Here is a 27,645-nt window from a genome sequence, read left to right as displayed (position 1 = left end):
CTCCAGGCTCGGAGCCATCAGTCCAGAGCCCGACGCGGGGCTCGAACTCACGGACCGTGAGATCGTGACCTGAGCTGAAGTCGGACGCTCAACCGACTGAGTCACCCAGGCGCCCCAACAAATCAGAATTTTATTCCAAAGCGGTTGGTTGCTGGGTAGGCCACAGACCTTGTCTGCTCAATAGTCCCCCGTGGGTCTCCCTCTAGCAAAGGGGGTCAGAGATAAAGCGACAAGCCCAAGGCCACACACCCAGCAGATGACACATCTGTGACCAGCTGGACATGCCTGGTCCTAACGTCTGGCTCTCTCTACACCTACACACATAAATAATTAAAGTATGTATGTGAAAGAGCCAAGATCTGGCTACGAGGCACGACACAGGGAGGTAATGGTGACTATGTTTTATAGACAGGCTTCTGACGTTGACCCCATCCGAGGGTATTGTACCTTGCCTCACTCCACACTCACCAGGGCCCACTATCTGTGGTACTGGCCATGGGTGCTGGGAAGCCCTTGGAAGAGAGCAAGCAGGGGAGGGGCAGCTCTTGATGCACAAAGACCCTCCGGGGGCCAAAGTGGATGCCAGGGAGCAGGCTAGGGCCAGGGTCCAGGCAGCAGAGAACTGCGTTGAAGCGGGGCCGAGTGGGCCCAGAGGAGACCCACAGGGCCGATTTGGGGACAGGAGGACAGGGCTTGAGATCGATGGGCTTTGGCAGGGGAAGAGGGGCAGGGCCGAGGCATCTGGCCTAGCAACTAGATGTACAGTGGGGCTGTCCCAAAGATGGGTAAGTAGATAGAGGAAGCGCGAATTCTTGGGCCGAGAGGCCAAACTCAGTTTATGAGGAGGTGGAAAAAGCTTCCACGTCAGGGAAACGGCCAGAGCACTGGGAGCTCCCATCGCTGGGTCTTTGAAAATGAAAAGGGCCCAGGGCGGCGATTCCTGGTTGAAACCCTGGAGTCCCTGAGTTGCATCATCGGGGATGACAAACTGATGTTTTGTTCTTTGGCATTTTATTTCAAAATAAAAGAGGGGAAAAAAAAAAAATCAACAGCAGCACCGGGAGATCCGGCCTGAGAACGGAGAGATGCGGAGCTGGGGGGCCAAAGTGCATCCTCGACCCCAGGAAACGGAGCAGCGGGGAGTCCAGAAGCCCCCGCAAGGCCTGAGAGGCGGGGCTGGGGCCCAGACGCCTGGGTAGGGCCCTTATGGCTTTGGGAGTGTAGAGACCACGCGGGGGCGCCAGAGACCCAGGCGTTCCGGCTCCCCCTGGCCTTTTATTTCATATTGCACTTGAAGTGAGTCAAGGGTAGGGAGGCGAGGTTCCGGCGAGGACTAGATGCTACGGGTCAGTGGGTCCGAGGGGAGGTAGGTCAGTCTTTAGCGTCACACCGGGAGCATCCACTCGTGGGTTCCCGTTCCGTACTGCGGGACGACAGAGGTGGGCCGTGAGAGGAAAGCCACACTGCAACTCCCAGCAAGCCCTGGGGCGTCCCACGCTAAAGGGTTGTGGAGTTGCGCCCCCACGACTCCATGGGAAATGTAGTCCACTTCCCGGAAGACTGCCTACCGCTATAGGGAAAGGGGAATCGGGGCCGAGATGGCGCAGAGACTCGAGGGCGATGTAGTTCCGCCAAGGGTCACTGTCAGGCCCCCGAAGGCTCTAGGGGAAAAAAATCCTCTGCGGCAGGGAAGGCCCAGAAAGTCCAGAGACGTGTAGTTCTAGGTCCCGAGGCACAGGACTTTACCGAAGCTCACGGGAAATGTAGTTCTAGGTCGAGTGCCATGGAAAGGGGCCCGGGGCTTCTCAGGAAAGCTCTCTCGGCCGAGATGAAATGGAAACACCTCCAGGGGCTTAGGAGAGGAGATATTCCTGGGCCACAGTGGGGGCTGAGGTCCAGAGGCTGGTAGGAGAGTCCTCAGGCCAAAAGGAGAGCCCAGGGCTCCAGGGCCACCACGCAGGGCGGGCTTCTGGGCCAAATACCCACCGCAAGTCCCAGAGGTTCATGGGAAGGGAGTGCCCCCGCCAGAAGTGCCCCCCCCTTGGAGGCACAAGGGCAGGGAAGGCGAGTTCTCAAGCCAGGGTTCTAGAGGCTCCCAGGAAAGGGTCATTTCCCGCCAAAGAGTGTTCTAGGCCACAGAGGCTCACGGAAAAGGAGACCGTCTGGGGCCCAGAGGCCGATGGCAGGGGCCATTATTGGCTCTTCGGCCTGCGGCGGGGGGTGGGGGGGAAGGAGGCTCATGGGACGTGACCTTCCCTGGGGAGCACCCATCCAGCCCATTTCCCGGCGGGTGCACCTCACCTGGATGGCCCTCAGCTCCTTCAGGAAGCGGTGGATAAGCTCAGGCCCATTTTCCATGGTGGGAATGTGTAAGTGCTGGAGGAGAAAGCGCCGTGAGGCCCGGGCCGCGCGCCGCCTTCTTCCCTCCCGTCCCCAACGGCAGCCCCACCTCACCCTGCCTTGGTACACGATCCGGTGGACAGGGCAGACCTGGCAAGCGGTGCCTGAGCCAAAGACTTCCCGGACCCGTCCCTCGTCCAGCGCCCGCAACAGCTCCTTCATGGTGATCTTCCGCTCTACGACCCGGAACTCACCCTGCGGGGCGATACACAGGCGCCCGGGGGGCTGCGCTGCCGCGGAGCCCGGCCTCCCCCGCCTCCCCAAGAAGGGTGAGAAAGAGACCCGAGGAGACACAGCCGGAGAGAAGGGGCGGGTGCCAGTGCGCCACGGCGTCCCCCGCCCATTTCCCCCTGAAGGTTCTGGCCCGCAGCCCCGCAGGATCCCATCATTCCCGCCGACGCTGCGCCCTCACCCAGGTCCTGGCCAGGTCCAGCAGACTCTGTCTGACTACTCCAGGCAGGATGATACCGTCCAGCGAGGGGGTCACCAGTTCCAGCACTGGGGCAAGTATAAGGATGGGGGTGTCCCCTCACACCCTGCCATCCCCTTAGGAGCCATCCGAACCCCCCCACCCCTACCCCGCCCCCAGATCTGCGATCCGCTAGGAGTGAGGATAGCCCACTCCCGCCAGGGCCTGTGTTGGGTCAGGGGAGGGCTCACCCCCATCCTCGTAGGTCCAGTAGATAAAGATGTTCATGGTGCCCACCTCGGTGAGCTGGTGGTCAGGCCCATACAGCCAGAGGACCTGTTCGCAGCCCCTCTTTTTCGCCTCCTCCTGCACCAACACTGTGGGCCCGTAATTCCTGGGAGAGGGCAACGGGGTTGACCGGGGAGCCGTCTTCTTCCTCAGACTCCGCTGAGGGGCAACCACCTCCTCTGTGAACTCTTACGACGCCCCCAGCCGGTTCCATCACAGCACATGCAGGGGCTCCCACCAGCCTGGGAGGCCCTGGAGGGCAGGGCCTGGACCTGATTCATCCGTGTCCCCAGCTTCACCCAGCACAGGGCCTGGCCCTCAGGAGACCTCACAAGGTTGAAAGGACCTGCATGAAACTCCCAGCTGGGGCCACATTCACTCTCCCAACACGCCTGTACCCCACCTTCTGTCGGGATCACCACGTGGGAGACCCTCCTTGCCAAGGCCAAGGCCCCTGGCAGGACAGATTTACACAGAAAGCCCACACAGAGGAGGGGGATGATCATTGGAGGCCCCAGGGGACTGTGAGAGCTGAGCATGGGGGTCGGGAGGTGGGGTGCTGGCTGAGCTTGGGTGTTCAGGGGAGCCTGCGTGGGGAAGACACCAATGAGCTAAGTATAAACGTCATTTCTGGAGGCTTCCCAGGGGGCCGATCCTGGTTTCCCCACTGCCTTTCACCCAACCCCTTCCTAATACTTTTTTTTTTTTTTTTATGTTAACAATTATCTATTTTTGAGAGAGAGAGAGAGAGCATGAGCAGGGGAGGGGCAGAGAGAGGAGACAGAATCTGAAGCAAGGCTCCAGGCTCTGAGCTGTCAGCACAGAGCCTGATGCGGGGCCCGAGCTCACAAACCATGAGATCATGACCTGAGCTGCAGTTGGACATTTAACCGACTGAGCCACCCAGGCACCCCACCCCTTCCTAATTCTGAGCCGACTTGTCCACAATGCTTAGCACAGACCCTCTCCCTTAGAGCCCCCCCCCCCCGCCCCCCAGTGCCAACATCGCATCCCACGGGCAAGCAGAGCTGTCCCAGGTATGTGAAGTCAGAGGGGAAGGACAGTGGACATCCAAAGACGCAGATCGACACCCAGTGCCTCTGAAATCCAGGGCACACGACGTGGGGGGTCGGGGGAGGGACTACTTACCCCCCGACCTTGTAGTCACCGACCCCACCCACCCAGGCCCGGATGAATGTCGGGTCGGCTAGGAGGGAGACGGGGTCCACAGCATCTCCAGGGAAGTAGGGGCCCACAGGGCAGAGAATGACAAACAGGAGAGCTTGCGAGGAACGGGCGACACCCAGTGAGGGCTGCAGTGGGCAGAAGGGGGCATCAGGGACCCAGGAGTCCAGGCCCCCAGCCCAGCCCCTCCCTCTCCCCTGGAGTTCCCGCCGCTGCCCCTCAGCAGACCCCCCCCCCCCCCCCCGCCTTCTGCCCCACATCCATCCCGCGCCGGAGTCAGGCCCACCTCATTTCCAATGATCACGGGCCGCACGTAGAGGCTCGCGTTGGGGTCATCAGGGACCCAGTCTTTGTCCACTTCCACCAGCCGGCGGATACACTCCAGCAACTCGACCTTGTCAAAACTCTGGGCAGGATTCCCGTGAGTCAGGGGGACCCCCTGCGGCCCCCCTCGCCCCCACCCCCGGGGGCCAGCCACGGCCCCTCACCGGCAGGCAGAGGCGCAGGGCCGAGCGCAGCATCCGGTCCATGTTGAGCCAGGGTCTGAAGAGGCGTACCCGCTGGTCGCTGCCTTTGAACGCCTTCATGCCCTCGAAGAGCTGCTGGGACAGGGGCGTAGGTGACTCAGCTCAGAGACCACCTCGGAGAGCCATGAGAGACATCAGATCAGAGCCTGATACACAAGGATGCGGACACGGATGCAGAGACGGGGCTGGGGAGAGGCTAACAACGGAGCACAGAGAGGCAGGAAAGAGAAGAGACAGAGACCCCAGTAACAGCCAGAGAGACCCAGAGACAGGGGTGCGGAGACAACACCCTACTTAAACCCTTTCCGTGTTACAGGGTACGATTTCTCGGGAACAACGATGGTGTGGAAACTCTGGTTTTAAAGAATCCTTCTGGGGGCGCCTGGGTGGCGCAGTCGGTTAAGCGTCCGACTTCAGCCAGGTCACGATCTCGCGGTCCGTGAGTTCGAGCCCCGCGTCGGGCTCTGGGCTAATGGCTCAGAGCCTGGAGCCTGTTTCCAATTCTGTGTCTCCCTCTCTCTCTGCCCCTCCCCCGGTCATGCTCTGTCTCTCTTTGTCTCAAAAATAAATAAACGTTGAAAAAAAAAAAAAGAATCCTTCTGGAACAGCTACGGATGTAATGATACAACTTCCAGGATTTGCTTCAAAAATCTTACAGAAAGGGGGACAAAGAATGGAGTCCAGATGAAATGAGAGAGCGATCGACACGTGTGCTAGCCGATGAAGTGGGGAAGGGGGGGGGCAGTTATCACATTCTTTTTTCTTCCAAAGTAAGTTTATTTAATTAAAATGTAATGCCTTGGGGCGCCTGGGTGGCTCAGTCGGTTAAGCGTCCGACTTCGGCTCAGGTCGTGAGCTCGCGGTTCGTGGGTTCGAGCCCCGCGTCGGGCTCTGGGCTGGCAGCTCAGAGTCCAGACCCTGCTTCGGATTCTGTCGCCGTGTCTCTCTGACCCGCCCCTGCTTGCGCTCGAGCCCTCCATGGCTCCCAGGGCCCTCAACAAGGTGCCGGCCCCACAGCTCCTCCGTGGCCCTGAGGGTATCCTTAGCCTCCTCTGCCTCACCCCAGTCCCCAAATCCCCCCAGGACGCCGGGCTCTCCTTTGTCCGGAGTCTTTGTACTAGCTGCTGTGTCTCCTGCTGACACCCTCTAAGCTTCCCTCCGCCAGAAGAGACCCTACTTTCTTTCAAGTTACAGGTAGGATCGGTGCCTCCTCTGGCTTCCACGATGCCTCAGGTGCCTCCCCACCCCCACCCCCCATCACGATCATGCTGGGCTGTAACCAAAACACGGGGGTTTCAAAGGAGAGAACTGGGTCTGTTCATCTCGGGGAACCCAGCATCACCCAGCTCGGGGCTCGGCCTGGAATACGAGGGACCTGAGAAGGAAGGGACACACGGAAAACAAACCCAGGGCGGTGCACCCGGCAAGAGGAAACAGGTGCAGAAAGACGGGGACAGAGGTCGGGCGCCATGCCTGTAGCGAGTAGTGGAGGCCGGAGCAGGCTGGGTGCAGCATGAGGTTCTGGAAGGGCTGGATACGGGGCTGGCCCCAGCCCTTCTTCTCGGTCCATTCCACCATCAGCATGTGGTCCGTGAAATTCTTCCCAAACGCCAGGGGCTTGCTGGGGTCAGGCTTCTCATGAGGCTCCCGTGTCATTTCCAGCTGCAGGTCTGCAGCCTGAGAAGAGACGGGGGACCTGGGTATCCTGAACTCTGGGCCCAACCTCAAACCGAAAAACTACAACCCCCATGAATCTCTGGGGCTAAGACCTAGAGAGAAGAGACCCCCTGTGGCCCCAGAGGCTTCTGGGACATGCAGTATCCAATCTCTCCCACAGCCTTATGGCGGATTATGAGGCCACCCCGTTGCCAACCGCCTTCACCTTTGGACCCTGGACCCTTTTGGAGATGCCCAAATCCAGCTGCCGGCCCCTCCCTCAAACCTAAGGGTCCTCAGCCTCAGTCCCCTCCTCCCTCAGACCCAGTAAGTCGTCCAGGCCCCAGCCCCTCCTTGAGATCCAAAAGTATATTCCCGTCCATTCACCTTGAAGTTGGATGAGGCGTATCTTCTGGGGCCACACAGAAGCCAAGAGACAGGGAGGAGTTTGCGGGCCCAAATCTGGAGGAGGGGCGGACAGAAGTAAGAAAGGTAGTGAGGCCAGGAGAGAGAAAGAGAGAGAGAGAGAGAGAGAGAGAGACAGCGAGCAGGGGACCCTGGCGCTCGCTTTGCCACTTCCTGCACTTGGGAGGTCCCTCTGGCCTGCTCTATCCCAGGCCCGGTGCATTCTAGACGGGGCATGTGGCCCTGGCCAAGTGTGCCCCCCTCTCAGATCAGCGTATAGCGGGAGGGAATCCCAAAGGAGGCCAAGTCCCCTCCCTGCCCTCGCGAGGGAAATCCCTAGAAAAAGCTGAATCAGCTCCTGTTCCCTCCTTGCCAGGGCAAAGTTAAACACAGGCACCTCCCACCCCGGGGAACTTTGTCCCCAGCCCTGAAATCAGCTCAGACAGAAGACAACCGACTGAGGGAAAGTGCACAGGTAAGTGAAGGCCTCTCTGGGGGACCCAAATCCTGATAAGAGTTAGAAAACTGAGGAACCTATAGGCCATAACTCCCCAGAACCCAGAAGCTGGGCCCCCCACCCCCTCCTCCCCCAGACCCAGAACTCTGGACTCCTCAGACCCAGGAGACCCAGTCCCCAGCCCCTCCTCCCTCAGACCCAGGAGTCCAGACCCCCAGCCCCCTCCTACCCCAAACCTAGGAGCCCAGGCCTGTAGTCCCCTCCTCCCTCAGACCCAGGAGTCCTGACCTCCAGCTTCCCCTTACCCCAGACCCAGGAGTCCAGGCCCACAGCCTGCTCCTCCCTCAGACTCAGGAATCCGGGCTCCCAGCCCCCTCCTCCCCCAGACCAAGGAGTCCAGGCCCCAGGCTCCTTCTCCTTCAGACCCAGGACTCCAAGGCCTTATTCTCAGGCCTCAGAATACCTGAGGCTCCCAACCCCATACCTCAGACACCAATGATTCTAATTCCCTACGGATCCCAGGGCTGAGGCAACCACATGGGCCTGGGGGGCGTCCCCTAGTCATTGACAGAGACCCTGCTCGGATCAACACTTGTGGTCCTGCCTGAGGCAAACAAGGGAGAGCAGGTCTGTCTGTGCCCATCAGGGTGGCCTCTCCCCAGTATTCTTTGACCTCACAGTGCCTCCTTCCCAGCCTGGCAGGAAAGCAGCTGGGTCATGAGGTTCGGGCCACCACAACAGCGGACGTAGCCTGCTCCTGCCCTGTGCGCTGGGTGAGCGGACGTGAACATGAATGGCAGCAGTCACTGGTCCGTAGGTGAGTCCTGGGGAAATGGGGGGTGCTGGGCTGCCAGGTCCTAAAGTCTGGGCCCTGAAGTCAGAGGAGTGGGGCTGGAGAGCGTGGGGCCCAAGAGCGGCCGGCCGAGCAGGGTGTGGGTCCGCATCGCGGCCTCTAGGTGGCGCTGTGTCGCCCACACAAGTCTGTGGCCACGCTTCTGTCCCGGAGGGAACCGGACTGCACAGCATGGAGACAGCGTGGCCACCCAGGGTGGAGACAGCGGTATCTGGGCAGGAGAGTGGCCCTCAGAAGGAGCCACATGGAGAAAAACAAAATAAAAGGGAGGGAAGAGCAAGAATGAGAAAGAGACAGACAGAAACAGAAAACAAAACTCAGGGGCCGCCTGGCTGGCTCAGCCGGAGGAATGTGGGACTCTTGATCTCGGGTTGGTGAGCTGGAGGGTTGAGCCTCGCGCTGGGTGGAGAGATTACTTACACATAAAGCCTTTAAAAAGACAAACTGAAGACAAAACTGAGAAGCACAAGAAATCAGGAACAAGAGATGCCAAAAGAGATTCGATCATAAAGACAGACCGATACAAGAGACAGATAGGGAGACAAACTCACGTCAAGTCAAGTCTGGAGAAATCCAGAAAAATTCCGAGGGTGAGATATAGAGAAGCTGAGGGAAGGAGGAAGAAGCGGACAGAGACCAGGCTTCAGGTGACAGCACAAAGTGAAAGAAGACCAGGGGAAACGAGCGAAGCCGACACCAGGAAACAAGCTGTCTCAGTGATATTTACAGACAGAGATACCCAGGAGATAGAGATATCTCTACCTCTCCCACAGGGCACAGAGAAGGGGCCGGACAGTGTCCAGATTATAAATCTGCACTGGCCATCAAGACCCTGTTGTCCTGAGAGAAGCTGTCTTCGTCTTCCCAGGACATTTCTGCAGGCACAGGGGTCTCAGCTCAGCTCAGGGAAGGTGCTCCACCTTCTGACACCCCACGCCACGGGGATCGGACCCAAGGGATACCCTCAGATGGTAGATGGGCTGTTGGGACAAAGGGTGTAAAACGGTGGGGGCTGAATTAAGAAACAAGGAGGGGGGGGGAGCGGAGGGGCACAGGGCAGGGCTCTGCAACGCGATGGAGCCTCCCTTGTGTCCCCATTACAGCCTAGGACTGTCCCCATGTGGGACTGTCCTCCCAGCAAGGCCCAGGACTGTCTTTTGTCATAGTTCAGCCCTGTCTTTCACACTTCAGACGGCCCCCCACATCTCAGCCCAGGAAGAGTCCCCCTCATAATGCAGTGCTGTCCTTGTCTCAGCCAGAGACTGTCCCTACCCCAGCCCCAAACTCTCCCAAAGCCCCCAAATTGTCCTTGTCATGGCCCAGGACTGATCCCATCACATGGAGAACCGTCCCATTGTACCCTGGGACTGTCACATCACAGACCAGGTCTGTCCCACGATAGCTCAAGACTCTCCCAAACTGTCCCCATCACCGCCCTGGACTTTCCCACCACAGCCCAGGAATGTCCCCATCAAAGCCCCAGTTGTCCCTGTAACAGCCCAGCATCCGTCACCAAGACTCCGAAACGTAAAAATCTGCCCTATCTATCCACCACGCTGGCATAAGAGTCCCAGACAGAGTCAGGTGCAGACTTATCGTGAAAAACACTTTCCCCAAGGTTAAGCAGCAGCTGTCCCGGGTTCTAAAGATCCCTTCTTTGAGTTGTTACTATTTCTTTCCTCGCCGAGAAACTTGATTCTCTAAAATCATACTTTCCAAAACTCTGCTCACTGGCATCTTATCAGGAAGAACAGCCCCTCCCATTCTTGCCAGGACGATCTGTCACTTTGACAGTGAGAAGCTGCCTCGACTTCCAACCCGGACGCAGACTTTCAGATAAGAGGTTTCTGGGACACAACATTCCACATAGATCTTAACCTTTTAATTCCAAGAAAATCGGGCCTTGGGCCCAATTCCCAGTCCAGACCTGAGATCTGTGCCTTCATCCTACCCCCAGCCCTCGGGGTTCGGGGTGTCTTTTCCCGACGCCCCCACGCGCTGACTATTCCCTCCTTAGTCCCACCCACCCACCCCAGTCCAGAGCCTGTCCCATTACTCTGCCCTCCTCCGTGTTTCCCCCCCACATACCTCTGGTCGGCGTCCCGGTCCCACCGCCCTGTCCTTTTACAGCCTCGTGCTCCCTGCCACGGGGCCCCCTCCTCCTCGGCGCCCCGCAGCGGAACCCGAGCACCGAGGGAGCGGCGCAAAGCCGGCCGAGCCGGGAGCTGGTGGGCCTCCCGGAAGTGGGCCTCCCGGAGGGGTTTCCCCCAGCCTCTCTCCCCACCCAACCCTGCCCCGGCCCGGGGCCGCGAACCCACCTGCCCCAGCGCGGCTGCTGCCATGATCGGTGCGGCGGGCAAACTGTACCCGCCCGGGGCGCCGCCCAGAAGAAAGACGTTCCGGCCCCGCCCCGCTCACGCCCCCCGACGCGGGAGGGCCCCTCCTCTGACACCCCAGGCCGGCCGGGCCTCCCCGATTATAGGGCGCCCATGGGGAGCTGGGCCCTGCTGGAGAGCGCATGCGCTGGAATCCGCGAGGCGAAGGGGAGTCCATTGAAATACGCCCTCCTCCCCACCCCCACCCAGCTTCTGTTCCAGCCACGCAACTGCTGTACCAGAACGTACATGGAAGTTTTGTTTCTGTTCGTTCTTTTGCTTTCATGCATTTTAAAGGTACTGTCACGGAACGCTAACGAGGATAAACAGTTGGAGGTGAGAGAGGAAAGGCCAGGAACAGAAAGAAACCTCCGCATATCTCGATCCCTGGGTGAGAAGGAAAAGCTCTCGCTGTAAACGTCTGTAAATAGATCACGTAAATGAGAAAGGACTTGGGAAAAAGGCCTCGGAAGAGGGTAGCAGGTAGGGATGAATGAGGGGGTTGCAATCAACCCTTATTTTTTTTTTTTTCAAGAAAACTTTAACGTTTATTTATTTTTGAGAGAAAGAGAACGTGAGCAGGGGAGGAGCAGAGAGAGAGAGAGAGAGAGAGAGAGAATCCGAAGCAGGTTCCAGGCTCCGAGCTGTCAGCACAGATCCCGATGCGGGGCTCGAACTGGTGAATCGCGAGATCATGACCCGAGCCCAAGTCGGTCGCCCAACCTAATGAGCTACCCAGGCGCCCCACAGTCAACCCGTATTTGAATATACTTTTTTTCTTTCCAAGGGAAAATGTGTCTTCTTTGTAACTTTTTAGGAGATACAACGCACGTGGTTCATCATGCCTCCTTCCGGTCCCTGTCATCAGCGAGGCCCGGAAAATGTTAATCCCCCACCGCATCAGTGAGCCTCTAAGAACAGCCCCTCAGGCAGGGTTCCCTGGTTATGCCCCTTCATGAGTGTCTCCCCACCCACAGGACCCCGAAGGACAGAGTTAGCTAATTACAGCGCACCAGGATCCACCTAATCCCTAGCGATTCAAACCTGCATCAGTGCCCCCTATACCGAACTCCTCGGCCACTGTGGCCCCAAAACCATCCGTGGTCAGAGTTTCCCCCAACGCCTGCATCCGGGTTACTGTGACACCGAAATGTTCGCGCTGTGTCCTCAGACTCCGATTCCTGGGCCGCTGTGCCTCCGTAATTCCACCCTGGGATATTTTGCCCCCAAATTCTGTCCCCCGGCCCTAAGAGCCACAGGTCTCGGCAAATTCCCAAGCCTCCTCCTCCTCCTCAGAGTCCCGTTTCGCTTCCCTCCGCCCCGGTCCTCCTCGGCCACCACCTGGCCCCGGGCCCGGGGGCCGCGACCGCGCCCGGCTCGCCTCGGCCAATCAGCGACTGCCGCACACCCCCGCCGCGGCCAATCCGCAGTAGCTATGCAGCCCCACCCCCTGGCCGGGGAGACTAACCCCCTACCGCGCCCCGCGCCCCAGCGGGAACCCAGGGCCCGCTCTTCCTTAGCTAGGGAGTCCACGCCCTCTAAGTTTCCCCTTCCCCCAAACCCAGGAGTTCGGGCCCCAGCCCCTCCTCCCTCTGACTCAGAGGAGTCTGAACCCCAGCTGCCTCTTCCCTCAGAACTTGTGGAGCCCACCACCCTCCTATTCCTCACCCGGCGAGGTCAAAATTCCTTTCCCCCAAGGACCAAGAATAACCAAGAGGAGGCCCTTTCGTTTCACCTCCTCTACCATTATCTCCTAATAGAGCTTAATTTACTCTCCCCTGCGGGCCTTTTTATTAGCAGGGGTGAAGCCGACCGGCAATACTTTTCTCAGGAGCCCTCCGGGACGGGCTCCTGCTGCAAGGCCTGCCGGGAGTCGTAGTCCCTGGGGTCAAGACCACTCGTGGGAACGCGTGGGGCTGCAAGGGGCGGGGCGGGGGGCGGGGGTTGGCCGGACGCGCTCCCGGCGTGGCAGAACTCAAAAGAGCAGAAGATCAATGACATGAAGCCTCCTTCCTTCTGGCTGCAAACTACTTTTATGGGAACCTGCGGGGGGTGGCTTGGCACGTTGGTTAGTGGACTTAATGTCTAGAGTTGGGGTGTGCATCTAAGAAGCAGGTGGGTCGAAGCTGAAATTTGGGAGTCCTAGTTAGGAAGGCCCAAGTGGAAACGTGAGAAATCAGGATGGGTTGGTGGGGGGCTCCAAGGGGGTGCCGGGAATGGCCTTGCACCCGTACCCCAGCTCTGCACCCCCGGTCACAAACAGCTCAGTCCCAGTGCAGAAGTTGGCTTCAGAGGCCAGGAACACGGCTGCCGCTCCCACGTCAGCTGGCTGGCCCATGCGACCCAGGGGCTGGGGAGAGACAAGGGAAAAAGGAGATCAAGGGAAGCCCCCGCCTGACTGCTACACCCTAAGCCTCCCATACCACATGGCTCTGGCCCCCCACGCCTACCTGGGCCAGGATGCCTTCTCGGATTGTGGCTGTGGGGTCAGGCGTGGCGGCGGCCAGCTCCTCCCACAGTGGGGTCCAGATGTTTCCTGGGGAGATACTGTGGGGCGGGAGAAGAGGGGATCAGGGAAGTGTGCCACAAACACGGCCTCGTGGGCTCACTTCCTGCCTTCTCCGCCCATTGGAGCTGCTCACCAGTTGACCCGGACGCCATATTGACTCTCATCCAGGGCCAAGGCTTTGGTCATGGCTGTTACCGCCCCCTGCGGAAGGTGATGTGGGGGAGAGTTCAGTCCAGGGAAGTTGAGGTTCCTCCTGTTCTCTCCTCCAACCAGGGGGTGTCAAGCTGGGGCCTCAGAATGGGGTAGCCATGCCTTCCCTGAGGGCTTCTATGGGATGCCCCAGGCTCTGTTTCTTGGGAGGCACTGGCTGAAGTCCTTGGAGGCCCTGGTGGGGAGTGAAGGAAGGGGCAGGGTACCTTGGTGGCCACATAGGGAACTGCCTGGACCTGGCCAATGGCCCCGACCAGACTGGAGATGTTGATGATGTTCCCCTGGCTCTTCCGCAGGTGGGGGAGGGCAAGCTGGGGAGACAGAAGGCCAAGTAAGTCACCTGAGCCCCTAGAGCTGCCCCCAGCCACACTGAAACACACCCTGATGTCTGGGACAATGGCCATTGCTCTGGTATGTTCACTGGTTGGGTCTCTGTGCCTTGTAGGGACAGCATTCCAGAACCCCAGAGAGCACCTTCACTGGTTTGCCCCAGGGTCTCAGTGCTTAAGGAGTCTCTCCATGCCTGGAAGGCATTTTTCTCTGCCTCACCTCTACTACCCCTCTCCCTCTCTCTCTCCCCCATCCTTTGTGTCTTTGTCCTCTTTCCCATCCCTGGCCCCCCTTCTCTAGGTCTCTGCCTCCCCACTCTGGGTCTTTGTGTGTTACTCAGACTCCTGTCCAGATCGAGACAGGAAAATGCAAGATGGCCGCATATTTTGCAAAAATGAGAGACTCTTTTATCCATGAGGGGAAGCCCTGTGGTCCGAATGTGATGGGGGGGGGGGGGGTTCGTGACATGCACCCCACTTCATGAAGCTCCCTACCTCCTTGGAGGCCCCTAAACTAATTCTCTCTCCCTCTCCTCCCTCCCTCTCTGTCTCTCAGCTCTTGGACTACACATGACCTTGAATAAACTCAAATTCTATCCTTCCCCTCTCTTTCCTTTGACGGCTGAGCTGGCCGGAGGCGAGACCGGTTCCTGCCACGTAATATTAAAGGGGCGCCTGGGTGGCTCAGTCAGTTGAGCCACCGACTTCACCTCAGGTCATGATCTCAAGGTTTGTGAGTTCGAGCCCCTTGTCGGGCTCACTGCTGTCGGTGCAGAGACTTCTTTGGATCTTCTGTCCCCGGCCCTCTCTGCCCCTCCCCTCCTCATGTTCTCTCTCTCAAAAATAAAATACACATTAAAAAAAAGAGAGAGAGAGAGAAACAAAAGGAAAATAACTTGGAGATAATACGAGCATAAGTGCCAGGAGTATGTGGGCCCTGGGCAGGGGCGGGGCGGGGGGGGGGAATTCTGATCCTCCCAATTTCTCAGGCACCACCCACACTTCTATCCTTTCCTTCTCCACGCTCTCTCATCAGCCTCAGAACCTTCCTCCCTCAGCCCTGAGGCTTGCCCAACCCCTACCCCAGGCCCCGTCCCTGCCTATTTATTTTTCAAAAATTTTTTTTCAAGTTTATTTATTTTCAGCCAGAGACAGAGAGGGCGCAAGCAGGGGAGGGGCCGACAGAGAGGGAGAGAGAGAGAAGAGAGAGAGAATCCCAAGCAGGTTCCACACTGTCAGTGAAGAGCCGGACACAGGGCTTGAACTCCTGAACCCTGAGATCATGACTTGAGGCTAAATCAAGAGTCAACGCTTTAACCAGCCAACCAACCATCCAAACAAGGGACTGACCCACCCAGGCGCCCCTGTCTCTTTCTTTCTTTCTTTCTTTCTTTCTTTCTTTTTTTTTTTTTTTTTTGCCCATTTCTTTTGTAAACCTTATCACTCTCCACCTAGGTATTGAACTTCCTCCCCACCCCTACCTGGCAAATGTGAGGTCCCTGAGGGCTGTGGCACTGGGCACACAGCTAACGCTCAATAAATATTTGTGGCACATTCCCTGTGACTCCTGCTCAGCCCTCCCACACATTCCTTGGCCCATATCCCCCACCCCCACCCCGCTCCCAACCAAGGTCACCTAGCACGCATCAGTGTAGCCATATCGAGGACCAGCTGGAACCTTGTTGGCCTCCCTTTGGACACCTGCCCAGGAGAGCCTGGATGTGCAGCCACGCTCTGGCCTGCCTCCCATTTCCCCTAAATGTTGGGGTTCCTGGGTCTGCTCTCCGAGCTCTGCCAGGGGAGCCCCCACTTTGCTGGTTTCCCGTATACTTCGGAACTGCCTTCTGGAGCTCCTGACCTGCCCCCTTTGGGCATCTCCGTCTGTCTGTCTCCAGTGCAAAACCCCCTCCATCATTGCCAAGAACCTGCCTCTCTCCCTCATTTCCAGCCTCAGACATGGGGTCCCCTCCTACCCAGCTTCTCAAGCCAGAGACCTGAGGGCCTTCCAGAGCCTCCTCCCTCTCCCAAAGTTCCTTATCCGATCCGTCACTAAGCCTGCCCATTGCGCTTTCTAAGGACCTCTTTAATCCGTACGATTCTCTCCACCTCATTCATTCGCTCAACAAACACTCACTGGGCCCCTAGTATGTGCCAGGTCCTGTGGTAGGTGCCGGGGATACCACAGGCAACACAATGGGGAGAGATTTCTGCCCTCGTGCGGCCCAAATTCTGGGGGGAGGCAACAGTAAACACATAAAAGTGCCTAATGGAATGTGCTAGAATGTGATCAGGGATAAGGGACAAGAAGTGAAGCAAGATGAGGAGAATGAGACTATTGGGGTGGGTGCGGTTGCAAAGAGGGTGTTCAGGCAGGAGCTGTGGGGAGGTCTCGGAGAAGTCTGGGCCAGGCAGAAGGAACAGCATATGCAAATGCCCCGAGGCAGGACAGACCTGCCTGTTACGCTCGCTCGCTCGCTCGCTCGCTCGACAAGGCCATGTGGCCGGAGGTGAGGTCAGAGGAGGAAGAGGGGCCAGACCATGTTAGGGGCCTTGAAGGCCACCTCTTTTTACTTGCACAAATGTTGCTGTCTCCTTTTTTTTTTTTTCTTAATTTTTTAAAATGTTTATTTATTTTTGAGAGAGAGAGAGAGAGAGGGAGAGAGAGACAGAGTACGAGCAAGGGAGGGGCACAGAGAGACAGAGATGCAGAATCCGAAGCAGGCTCCAGGCTCTGAGCTGTCAGCACAGAGCCTAAGCTCAAACACATGAACTGTGAGATCATGACCTGAGCCACAGTTGGACGCATAACCGACTGAGCCACCCAGGTATCCTGCCGCTGTCTCCTAATGCCTGTTTTCTTACCCGCCACACTTTGTTTTCTGACTTGATCTGCATGCAAGAGCCAGAGTGATCTTTAAAAAACAATTTTTACGGGTGCCTGGGTGGCTCAGTCAGTTAAGCATCTGACTTCGGCTCAGGTCACGATCCCACGGTCTGTGAGTTCAAACTCTGCACCAGGCTCTGTGCTGTGAGCACAGAGCCTGTTTCAGATTCTCTGTCACCCTCTCTCTCTGACCCTTCCCTGGTGGTTCTTGTTTCTCTCCAAATAAGTACATAAACTTAAAAAGATAATAAAAATAAAAACTAAAATAGTAAAAGTAGTCTCAACACCCAATGTGGGACTCGAACTGACGACCCTGGGGTCAAGTTGGAAGCTCTACCGACTGAGCCAGCCAGGTGCCCCCAGAGTGATCTCTGAACCTGAACGATCTGTTAGTATTAATGCCATCACATCACTTTCTTGCTCAAATACCTCCCATGGCTCCCTACTGATCCTGAGATAAAGACCAGACATCTCAACGTGGCCCTCAGGCCCCCTGTGATCTGCTCCCCGACAACCCCTTCCTCCACTCAGCCCCTCGACGGCACCAGACTCTCTCCCTGCCCGGCCTCTCCCTGCCCGCTGCTCCCAACCTGGAGGGCCACCCCCCCCCCACCCCCCATTTAACGCTGCTCGTCTTTCACTTCCTCCGGGAAACCCACCCTGACCCAGAAGGAGCCAGGCTCCCTGTCACACACCTCCCAGAACCCAGACGTGTCTCCTTCCTAGCACGAAACACTCACCCATAGAAACTCATCTCTGCATTTAGGCACGGACGCCGGACTGCTCGGGACTGTAAATCCACAAGGGCAAAGACCACGCGGTGCATCCCCAGCACCCACAACGCTGCCCAACACCTCCCGAATGCTCAGGATTTGGTGAATAAATAGATGAATGAGCGGAAGTCAGATGCTTAACCAGCTGAGCCACCCGGGAGCCCCTATACTACTCTATTTTTTTTTTTTTTTTTTAATTTGAGAGAGAGAGAGAGAGTGAGCGGGTAGAGGGAGGGAGAGAGAAAGACAGAGAGAGAATCTTAAGCAGGATCCGAGCTCAGCACAGAGCCCAACGCAAGGCTCAACCCCACGACCCTGGGCTCATGACCTGAGCCGAAATCAAGAGTCGGATGCTCGACCGACTGAGCCGCCCAGGCACCTGGAGAATGTTCTTGTTTTTAGGAAATACACCCCAAAATACTGAGGGGTAAATGGACATCATGCTTGCGATTTACCCTCAAGGAGAGGTAGGAAAATAAAGCAAACAGGATACAATATTGACAATCGGGAGTCTGGGTGTACTGACAATATTTTGTAAGTCTTAAATTATGTCAACAAAAATCAGTAAACATTCTAATCTGTTGGTAGAGTTTATGAAGTTCCCACAGATGAAATTATATGATGTCTGGGTAGGGGATGGCAGGGGCAATGGATAGAACAGTTTAATAAAATGCTTCTAATTGCCAAGCTGGCAGTGGAGACAGAGAGGACTGTCTTTCGCTCTTGAAACACATCCCAGTGGTTTCTGCCCCAGGGCCTTTGCACACTCTTTCCTTTGTGACTAAAACATCCTGTGCCCTACTTCTCCGCTTCCTTCCCTCCCACTCAGGGCTTAGCTCAACCCTTCCCTTTTCCCTTCTGCCAGGCTTCATTTGCCCAACATGTATCTCAGTGACCTCAACCTGAGTTAGATACAGTGGCCACAGGAAACAGAACGGGGTGATGTTCACGATAAGCAATAAAAATGCGCAGGCGGTAAACTCGGTGCCAGGCATGTTCTAAGGGCTCTGGGGGTTATGCAATTTACTCTCGCTTGGTTCGCAGAACAGCCCCGCGAATCGTGTACCACGATGAGCCTCATTTTGCAGGTGAGAAACCTGGGGCGCAGAGACATCGAGAGGCTGGCCACGCTGCAGGTAGGAAGTGTCGGGGACCTTCGGCAGGCGGGCCTCAGATCTGGGCCACTGACTCCCCCATGAGGATTCTGTACCAGCCGCTCACGGGTAACAGAGTCAGAGCGCTCAGTAAGGGGAGGTGGGGACTGGGGTACCACGGAGAGCCGCGCCCCATATAGCACACTGTCGCTCTGCCCCCTGGGGGTCCCGTGTGCCACCCTTTCAAGAGCAACCGGAAATCTGGCCGTTTGTGGGAAATCTCTCTCTCTGGAAACGCTGGGAACTGGATACTATATACTGAGATACTATATACAGTAAAACCTTGGGCCGCGGGCCTAGTTCGTTCCAGAAACAGGCTTGTGATCCAAGGCACCTGAATACCAAAGGGGGGTTTCGAGCACCAGCGGCTCAGTCGTCACGTGATCGTGCTCCGCGTCACGTGCGACCCCGTAATGCAAGGCGTCGCTCGTTTATCAAGTTAAAATGTATTGGAAACGTTTGCTCGTCTTCCAAACAAACAAATAAATAAAGGTTGGCTCGTCTTGCAGAACACTCGCTGGACGAGTCACTTGCAACCCAAGGTTTCACTGTACATACACTATGCCCTTTACAGGCTGATGGTTATGCGTGTCTAATTGTACGGGGGTGGCAATCTCAGTGGCAAACAGAAGTTAGGCACAGGAACGAGGGTTCACGGGTGAAGCAAGGACACCCAGCAGCCCGGAACCACTAAGCCTGGAGCTCAGGTGAGACCTGGAGGTCGGCGCCCGAGTGTCCCCACACCCGTGACCCCTGGCCCACTCCTGGGCCTCCTCCCCTCTCTGTCTACACTGGCTTTTCTGACCAACTCCAGCCTCCAGGCCTCCACTCTCACCCCAGGCCCGAGAATCCCACTCAGACAGCGGGTGGGCACCCCCCCACCCCACGCAAAAGGTCCCCCCCCCCTGCTCCTCCCCAGGCTTCCGGGTCACAGTGGATGACAGCTCAGTCCTACCAGTTGGTGGGGGGAGGGGTGGGGGAAAAAAAACCCAAACCCCACGCCTTTTGGTCTCAAGCCCACCCGCACATCTGGTCTGCGAGGAAATCCTGACATTCTAGCTTCGAAAGGGAGCCAGAAGCAGACCAGTTCTCACCAAATCCACGGCCACAAGCCTGGTGGGATTCGAATCACCGGCCTGGACCATCCGGTCAACCCCTTGGCTGGGCCCAAGGCCTCCGCCCTCGCCCCTGCCTGTTCCTCATGCGGCCACGAGGGGGCGCCAGTTCCGCTTACAGAGCTCACTTCGTTGCCTTCAGGCTCAAGTGTCAAAGTCAAGTCCTCATCCAGCCTGACAAGGTTCCATATGATCTAGGCCCTTTTGCCCCTGTTCTGCCCTCACCTCCGGCCCTCTCCCCCTTGCTCACCCTGTTTCAGTCACACTGGCCTCCACACTGCTCTTCCTATACCCTGATCAGCGCCACCCCAGGGCCTTTGCACTGGCTTTTCCTCTGCTGGATTGCTCTGCCCCACACACATTCTTGAGGTCTGGCTTAAATGTCACTTCTCAAAGAAGTCTTCTGACCACCCCACCCTGTCTAAAAGAGTACACACATACCCGAAAAAACAAAACAAGGGGCGCCTGCGTGGCTCAGTCGGTTAAGCGTCCGACGTCGGCTCAGCTCATGATCTCATGGTTTGTGAGTTCGAGCCTCGCGGCCGGCTCTGTGTCTGACAGCCTGGAGCCTGCTTCGGATTCTGTGTCTCCCCCTCTCTCTGCCCCCCCCCCCACGCTCATGTTCTCTCTCTGTCTCTCAATAATAAATAAACGTTAAAAAAAATTTTTTTTAATATTAAAAAAAAAAAAAACCCAAGAACAGCAACAACAACAACGACACCTCATCTGGTAAAGATACAGACTAAATTACTTACAGGTGAAACATGTCTGAGATTTGCTTTACAATACTCCGGCAATAAACAAACAAACAAACATACAAATAAACAAATAAATAACTAAAAGAGGGAAAAAAAAGTGAGGGGTCCACAAGAACGACAGAATGGTGATGACTGGTGCTGGGGGACGGGCACATGGAATTCGGTGCATAATCTCTGCTTTTGTGCATGGTTGCAAAGCGGCATAATACAAAGTTATATAAAACAGCGTTTACACTTGCCCATCATCTCTCTTGCACAGCACGTATCCCTCCCTGACATTATATTCTATTTACCCGCTTACCGCCTGTCTCCCCCCTACAGTGTCAGCTCCCCAGGCGCAGGGATGTTTGTCCCCTGCTGCATGCACAACTGTTAGTACACCTATTGGTGCTAAATAAATGTTCATTGAATGAACCAAAAAGGGTTACGGGGCGGGGGGGAGGGGCGGGGCGGGGGGGGGGGAAACACCTGGGTGGCTCAGTCGATTCAGAAAAGAGTCTGACCCTTGATTTCAGCTCAGGTCATGATCTCACGGTTTGTGAGATCCGAGCCTCGCCTTGGGCTCTGTGCTGGGCAAGGAGCCTGCTTGGGATTCTGTCTCTCTCTCAATCTCTCTCTCTCTCTCTCTCTCTCTCTGCCCCTCCCCCGCTCATGCTTTCTCTCTTCCTCAAAATAAATAAGTAAACTTAAAAAAATAAGCTGTTGGGGCGCCTGGGTGGCGCAGTCGGTTAAGCGTCCGACTTCAGCCAGGTCACGATCTCGCGGTCCGTGAGTTCGAGCCCCGCGTCGGGCTCTGGGCTGATGGCTCAGAGCCTGGAGCCTGTTTCCGATTCTGTGTCTCCCTCTCTCTCTGCCCCTCCCCCGTTCATGCTCTGTCTCTCTCTGTCTCAAAAATAAATAAAACATTAAAAAAAAAAATTTTTTTTTTTCAAAATAAGCTGTTGCCCAGGATGAATACGTACATGTGGGTGCCATGTAAGTCAGGGTGGCCGGGAAGGACAGGAGGTTCTGAAGAGGTGGGGTTTGAACTGAGATGGAAAGCAGGAGGCCACTATGGGAAGATTCAGAAGGCAGGAGGGTAGACAGAAAAGCTCTTTGTGACCCACTGCTCTCCATAGGGTGACAGAGCTCTAACCGCCTATCACAGACTCCCCGTCTCAACCCCTTCCCCCATGTTCCTAACATCCCTCAAGGCTATCCGCACACCACTTTGGAAGGTTCTGGAAGGTCCTTGGGGCGCCTGGCTGGCTCAGTCAGTTAAACGTCCGACTCTCGGTTTCGGCTCAGGTCACGATCTCACGGTTCGTGAGTTCGAGCCCCGCATCGGGCTCTGTGCCGACAGTGCGGAGCCTGCTTCGGATTCTCTCCCTCCCTCTCTCTCTGTCCCTCCCCTACTTGCTCTCTTTCTCTCGCTCTCAAAATAAATAAATTAAAAATAAATAAATAAAAATGAAAATTTAAAAGGAAGGTTCTGGAAGGTCCTCGAGGACACCGGGCTGCGTAGCCACGCGGTCAGTTCTAACAGGGGTTTGCACCCACCTATTTTCTACAAAGAACCGAGTCCTTCTGGAGTCAGATCAAACCGAGGCAGAGGAAACGCTCTGCTCTGAGGGAAAGGGGGTCTGACAATCTCATCGTCGGGAGGCCACGCGGGCCTGCAGCCCTCACCTTGGTCAGGGTGTACATCCCCAGCAGGTTCACCTCTAGCAGCTGCCGGAAGCCCTGGGCAGAGGTCTCCTCGGGCCACTGTGGAGGCGGATCTAAGGGTGGGGGTGGGAGACAGAGAGACAGAGAGAATGAGGGAGTGACACAGAAACCAGGGAAGGGAAATAGGGGTATGGGAGGGAGGGGTCACAGGGTGGCAGCGTGGCAGACAAGAGGGTCAGGGATCTTGAGAAGGAACGCAGGTCGCATAACAATTCATCAAAAAGCAGTCTCAGGCCAGCAGACGCAGGCTCCAATATGAGCCCTGCCACTTCCTGGCTGTGTGACTTTGGGCCAGTCACTTTGCCTCTCTGTGCCTCGGTCTCTTCACCTACAGAAGAAGGATAACATGTAGCTCTTGGGCTTAGAAATTTCACGAGTTTGGGGGCGCCTGGGTGGCTCAGTCGGTTAAGCGACCAACTCTTGATTTCGGCTCAGGTCACGATCCCACGGTTCATGAGTTCAAGCCCCTTGTTGGGCTCTGGGCTTCTGTCTTCAGAAGACAAGGAGTTAGAGGGATAGGGGAGTGGGAACAGGGGGGCAAGACAGGCAGCGGGAGGAACGCACCCTGAATGCTCCAAAGGCTTTAGGAGACAGGGGGATGAAGGCACAGAGGGGAAGAAAACCCAGGATGGCGGGGAGAAAACTCAATATGGCGGGTGGAAAGCTGAAGGTCTCTTGGGTTGTCTTCCCCAGGGGCCTAGGGCTTGTGGCTTTGCTTCCTTCAGGGATCTGCTCAAACATCTTCAGAGAATCCACACGGGATCCTGTTTAACACAGCCCCTGCCATTCTCTAGGCCCTCGATCGGTTTTTGCTTTTTTTTTTTTTTTTTTTTGCTTTGCTTTGTTTTGTTTTTAAAGTAAGCTCTACTCCGAACATGGGGCTTGAACTCACGACCCAGAGATCACGTGCTCTCCCTACTGAGCCGTCCAGGCGCCCCAATTTCTTCATAGCCTTTATCACCACTAACCGTGCTAGCATAGACAGTCGGTTCTCATTATGGAAGGCAGTCGCGGTCTATAAAATTCCAGCGAATACTGAATCAGCGAACACCGATCCATTGCTCTTAAGGGAAAGAGTCACGTGCTATATAATACTATGTAAACGTTATGGACTAAAGGTATCCCCCGCCCCAAATTCAACGTTTTATTTTATTTTTGGGACAGAGAGAGACAGAGCATGAACGGGGGAGGGGCAGAGAGAGAGGGAGACACAGAATCGGAAACAGGCTCCAGGCTCTGAGCCGTCAGCCCAGAGCCCGACGCGGGGCTCGAACTCCCGGACCGCGAGATCGTGACCTGGCTGAAGTCGGATGCTTAACCGACTGCGCCACCCAGGCGCCCCTCCCCCGCCCCAAATTCGTGTGTTGAAATCCTAACCTACGGTGTGGTGGCATTTGGAGGTGAAGTCTAGGGGAGGTGATTTTAAGCCTAGAGGATGGACCCCTCACGAATGGGATTCGCGCTCTTAGAAAAGAGAGCCCAGGGGCGCCTGGGTGGCTCAGTCCGTTGAGTGGCTGACTTCGGCTCAGGTCACGATCTCACAGCTCCTGAGTTCGAGCCCCGCATCAGGCTCTGTGCTGACAGCTTGGAGCCTGGAGCCTGCTTCGGATTCCGTGTCTCCCTCCCTCTGTCCCTCGCCTGCCCCCCTGCTCACACTCTGTGTCTCTCTCTCTCTCTCAAAAGTAAATAAACATTAGGGAGAAAAAAAAAAGCACTAAGCGATTGACCTGAGGCTGCCTGGCACACAGGTGCCAAAACTGGGGTTCTAAGCCAGCCAGCTCTGTGCGCTGCACCCGTGTCTGTCCCCCGGGCATCTCTCTGTTTGAGATGGGAAACCAGAGGGCACAGGTCTTCCTTGCTTGGCTTCAACTGGGTACACGCACTACAGGCAATTGAGTTTTTGCCACTTCCACGAACACCTAGAAGGTTCAGTGGTTCCTGGGGTGGTACAGAAGCTGTTCTTGTGGCTTGGTGACTTCCCAGACACGGGGTCCACAAACAAGGAGGATTCACCGTGTCTTTTCCGGTCTGTTTTCTTACTTGAGAAGGTAAACCCCACGAGGGCCGGAATGTTCTGTCTCTTTTGTTCACTGCTAACTCCCCAGTCCCCAGGAAAGAACCTGGGACATAGGAGGCACTCGGTAAGTATCTCTTGACTGCACACAGGACACAGAGAGAGAGGATGAACTGGTTATCTGACATCTTGATCCTTACAATATAGGGCGGAACATGTGGCCCAGAGAGGGTAAGCCACTTCCTTAAAGTTGTTCCGCCAGGCAAGGCATGGGGGGGGAGGGAGGGGGAGGGAGGGGCCGGGGGGGGGGGGGGAGGTGTCTCTCTTATCATGGCCTTGCTGTGTGCCCTCAGTGTCATCAGTTCACCTCTCTGAGCCTTGGTTTGCCAACATGAGGGATCCTTATGAAAGGTAGTTATTAAGCCCATGGCATTTTACCTTCAACATTTTATTTATTTATTTATTTTTTTATTTTATTTTTGGGACAGAGAGAGACAGAGCATGAACGGGGGAGGGGCAGAGAGAGAGGGGGACACAGAATCGGAAACAGGCTCCAGGCTCTGAGCCATCAGCCCAGAGCCCGACGCGGGGCTCGAACTCACGGACCGCGAGATCGTGACCTGGCTGAAGTCGGACGCTTAACCGACTGCGCCACCCAGGCGCCCCTAACGTTTATTTATTTTTGAGACAGAGAGAGACAAGCATGAACGGGGGAGGGGCAGAGAGAGAGGGAGACACAGAATCGGAAACAGGCTCCAGGCTCTGAGCCATCAGCCCAGAGCCCGACGCGGGGCTCGAACTCACGGACCGCGAGATTGTGACCTGGCTGAAGTCGGACGCTTAACCGACTGCGCCACCCAGGCGCCCCGGCATTTTACCTTCAAAGCCACCACACTGAGACCTAAAAACGACACGCATGAGTGCGTCTTTACAGTCACGAGCGGAGGGAAGGGCCGACGATGACGTCAGGCTACAAGACGGAAGCTGTTTGCCCCAGATGGTTCTGGTAATTACGAGGCTGGGTGGTTTACCTGACTCCCAACAGCGCTACGATGGTGATGATCATTATCGGCATTCCCATTCTAGAAATCTAGGAATTGAGGCTTGAACAGGTGAGGGCACAGGGCTGGGAGAGAACGGAGCCGGGATGCAAACTCCAGGCATCGAGGATTCCAGAGCGACACCACCCCATCCAAGTGGACGCAGAGGGGATGGGGAAGACAAAGGGGAAACTGAGGCACGGGAGGAAGGGACGGGAGGCCAGGGAGCGGGCTGACACCAGCGGAGAATGGCCTTGGGCCTCACAACTCACGGTAGCCAGCGTTGTTGACCACACAATCCAGGCGGCCGAATCGGCGGATGGTCTCAGAAATGAGGACCTGAGGACAAAGACGTCTTGTGAGGGAGCAGCACTGGCACCCAGGCTTGACAAGCCTGGACTCCCAAAGGCAAGGTGGGGAGGGGGAAGCTGGAGTCACAGCCGAGGGGACAGGAAGTGGGGGACTCCCCCAAGTCACTAAGGATGACAGGAGAAGAGGAGACAGAAAGCCAGGGATGCCAGAGAGCAGAGGGCTGGGTATATTCACACTGTCGTCCATGACTCCAGAGACCTGGGGGAGGGGTGTTGGGACGGGGGTGGGGGGTGGCGGTGGGGACATCGGAGAGACACTGACTAACGGGAAGGGATAGAGGGGCTCCTGGGCGGCTCAGGCGGTTAAGTGTCTGACTCTCATGGCTCAGGTCACGATCTCTCCGTCCTTGGGTTCGAGCCCCACGTCAGTGCAGAGCCTGCTTGGGATCCTCCCTCCTTCTCTCTCTGCCCCTCCCGTGCCCGTGCTCTCGCTCTCTCTCAAAATAAGTAAGTTAACTTAAAAACCCCAGAGGCAGAAGGGAAAAACTTTTACAGCTGGAGATCCACTGGGAGGGATGTTTTTGTTCTGATCTACGTGACTGGTGTGACAAGAGCCTTGAAGAAGGAAGATACAAAGGAGAACCTTCCCAGGAGACCCAGAACATGGCCAGCAGAGTCAGGGAAAGCCTTGATATGAGGCTGAGCCGAAACCTTTGTGACCAGGCAGGGACAAGAACAGCTCACCCTCATATCTTCCTCCTGAGTCACATCACATCGAAGAAAGAGAGTTCCAGCAAGCTCTTGCTCCAGGGCCCGGCCCCCAGACTCTGCAGGGAGAGAAAGGCTGGGGGTCCTGACTCCTGGGTCTGAGGGAGGAGGGGCTGGGGGGTGAGGACTCCTGGGTCTGAGGGAGGAGGGGCTGGGGGCCTGGACTCCTGGGTCTGAGGGAGGAGGGGCTGGGGGTCAGGACTTCAGGGTCTGAGGGAGGAGGGGGCTGGGGACAGGACTCCTGGGTCTGAGGGAGGAGGGGCTGGGGGCAGGACTTCAGGGTCTGAGGGAGGAGGGGCTGGGGGCCTGGACTCCTGGGTCTGAGGGAGGAGGGGCTGGGGGTCAGGACTTCAGGGTCTGAGGGAGGAGGGGGCTGGGGACAGGACTCCTGGGTCTGAGGGAGGAGGGGCTGGGGGCAGGACTTCAGGGTCTGAGGGAGGAGGGGGCTGGGGACAGGAGTCCTGGGTCTGAGGGAGGAGGGGCTGGGGGCCTGGACTCCTGGGTCTGAGGGAGGAGGGGCTGGGGGTCAGGACTCCTGGGTCTGAGGGAGGAGGTGAGGACTGAGGGAAGCTCACTCACCATCTTTGTCACAGATGACCACTTGAGCCCCGCTTTGCACTGAGAATAGGAGAACAGGTTACTCCAGCACAGACCTGGCAAAGGCCTCTGCTGCCCTCTGGTGGCCACTTGGAGTGGGGGGGGGTCTATTCTATCTTCCCATCGGTTCCCCCTCGTGACCCCAAAGTCTCATGACGATCCTCTAGAGCAAAGGGCAGAAGACTTGACCCATATTCTCCCTGGCCACTCCAGGCGCCTGCTGGGGTTCCTGAGCCCCCAACCCTGGGTTCCAGAATAAACCCCAAACCTGCAAGCGACTTTCTCCAACCACCGACTTTGTAGTTACAGTCACTGAGACCCAGAGAAGGGGACTAACCAGTTTTGGAGACCTGCCAAAAGCTCAGGCCCCAGGCTAACACTGCCTACTCCTTCATTAGCGTTGCAAAATGAGTTTTTATAGGATCCAAATCTCCACTCCAGTACTGAAGGTCCCCACCCCCACTCGTTCCCAGGGTCTCTCCTCTCCCAGATTCCAATATTCCCGCACAGTCAGACCCCCTACTCACCGAAGGCTCTCACAATCCCGGCTCCGATGCCGCGCCCGCCCCCTGTCACGACCACCACCTTCCCGGCATAGCGCGTTCCCGTGGCCATTCTGCTTCTGTCCCTCTCTCCCTGTCACTCGCTAGGTGCCTCTTTCCACCTCCAGAGTCAGGGTGAGGCCGTGGAGTCAGACCATAAATAGGGGTTGGATCCTGGAAGCCCGGCCCTGGGGGGGCGTTGCCAGGAAGGGCAGAAGCCTGGAAGTTTGGCCCCAGACCCCTCCTCCCTCAGACCCAGAAATCCAGGCTGGAGCTGCCTCCTTTTCTAGACCAACAGGTTCGAGGCCCCTGCTCTCTTCACTCCTCGGGACGCTAGAGTCCACGACTCCAGCTCTGCCCCTAAGAGACCCCAGTGTCA

The 27,645-nt window shown here is 56.8% G+C and overlaps 2 protein-coding genes and 1 long non-coding RNA gene across 6 annotated transcripts; 1 reads left to right on the top strand and 2 right to left on the bottom strand.

Annotated features, from left to right (window-relative positions):
- Positions 1-994: 994 nt before the first annotated feature.
- Positions 995-10,613, bottom strand: BCAT2 (branched chain amino acid transaminase 2). Of its 2 annotated transcripts, none has more exons than XM_045440643.1 (11): positions 10,499-10,613; positions 6,853-6,927; positions 6,283-6,486; positions 4,771-4,884; positions 4,569-4,688; positions 4,247-4,410; positions 3,061-3,203; positions 2,813-2,898; positions 2,455-2,595; positions 2,302-2,376; positions 995-1,423 (listed from the first exon to the last, which is right to left on the bottom strand). In XM_045440643.1, the coding sequence occupies exons 1-11, from the start codon at positions 10,520-10,522 to the stop codon at positions 1,385-1,387; spliced, it is 1,185 nt and encodes a 394-aa protein (XP_045296599.1). In that variant the 5' UTR covers positions 10,523-10,613; the 3' UTR covers positions 995-1,384. The 2 variants fall into 2 exon arrangements, with proteins under 2 accessions (XP_045296599.1, XP_045296601.1); XM_045440645.1 differs by having other exon boundaries at positions 4,771-4,881.
- Positions 6,692-12,331, top strand: LOC123578081. 2 transcript variants are annotated; one of them, XR_006702225.1, is made up of 5 exons: positions 6,692-6,792; positions 7,247-7,345; positions 8,022-8,144; positions 10,311-11,038; positions 11,373-12,331. It is a non-coding gene; the product is annotated as an uncharacterized LOC123578081 (long non-coding RNA). The 2 variants fall into 2 exon arrangements; XR_006702224.1 differs by lacking the exon at positions 11,373-12,331 and having other exon boundaries at positions 6,693-6,792; positions 10,311-11,115.
- Positions 12,332-12,565: 234 nt separating this feature from the next.
- On the bottom strand, positions 12,566-27,565 carry HSD17B14 (hydroxysteroid 17-beta dehydrogenase 14). Of its 2 annotated transcripts, XM_045440646.1 has the most exons (9): positions 27,252-27,565; positions 26,707-26,745; positions 26,104-26,186; positions 25,321-25,387; positions 21,956-22,047; positions 13,481-13,585; positions 13,198-13,265; positions 13,006-13,102; positions 12,566-12,905 (listed from the first exon to the last, which is right to left on the bottom strand). In XM_045440646.1, the coding sequence occupies exons 1-9, from the start codon at positions 27,337-27,339 to the stop codon at positions 12,732-12,734; spliced, it is 813 nt and encodes a 270-aa protein (XP_045296602.1). In that variant the 5' UTR covers positions 27,340-27,565; the 3' UTR covers positions 12,566-12,731. The 2 variants fall into 2 exon arrangements, with proteins under 2 accessions (XP_045296602.1, XP_045296603.1); XM_045440647.1 differs by lacking the exon at positions 26,707-26,745.
- Positions 27,566-27,645: the final 80 nt, after the last annotated feature.

Source organism: Leopardus geoffroyi, chromosome E2, assembly GCF_018350155.1.
Source record: "Leopardus geoffroyi isolate Oge1 chromosome E2, O.geoffroyi_Oge1_pat1.0, whole genome shotgun sequence".
NCBI classification, from domain to species: domain Eukaryota; kingdom Metazoa; phylum Chordata; class Mammalia; order Carnivora; family Felidae; genus Leopardus; species Leopardus geoffroyi.
This window is presented reverse-complemented; position numbering and strand designations above follow the sequence as displayed.

Excerpts from the sequence above, each read along its gene's own strand:
- BCAT2 (XM_045440643.1), bottom strand. The coding sequence starts at position 10,522 with ATGGCAGCAGCCGCGCTGGGGCAG. Across the intron at positions 6,928-10,498 it reads CAGCAGCCGCGCTGGGGCAG|ATTTGGGCCCGCAAACTCCT; the intron begins GTGGGTTCGCGG and ends CCCCTCCTCCAG. Across the intron at positions 4,689-4,770 it reads CCCTGCGCCTCTGCCTGCCG|AGTTTTGACAAGGTCGAGTT; the intron begins GTGAGGGGCCGT and ends AATCCTGCCCAG.
- HSD17B14 (XM_045440646.1), bottom strand. The coding sequence starts at position 27,339 with ATGGCCACGGGAACGCGCTATGCCGGGAAGGTGGTGGTCGTGACAGGG. Across the intron at positions 26,187-26,706 it reads GGTCATCTGTGACAAAGATG|AGTCTGGGGGCCGGGCCCTG; the intron begins GTGAGTGAGCTT and ends CTCTCCCTGCAG. Across the intron at positions 13,266-13,480 it reads TTCCCTATGTGGCCACCAAG|GGGGCGGTAACAGCCATGAC; the intron begins GTACCCTGCCCC and ends CACCTTCCGCAG.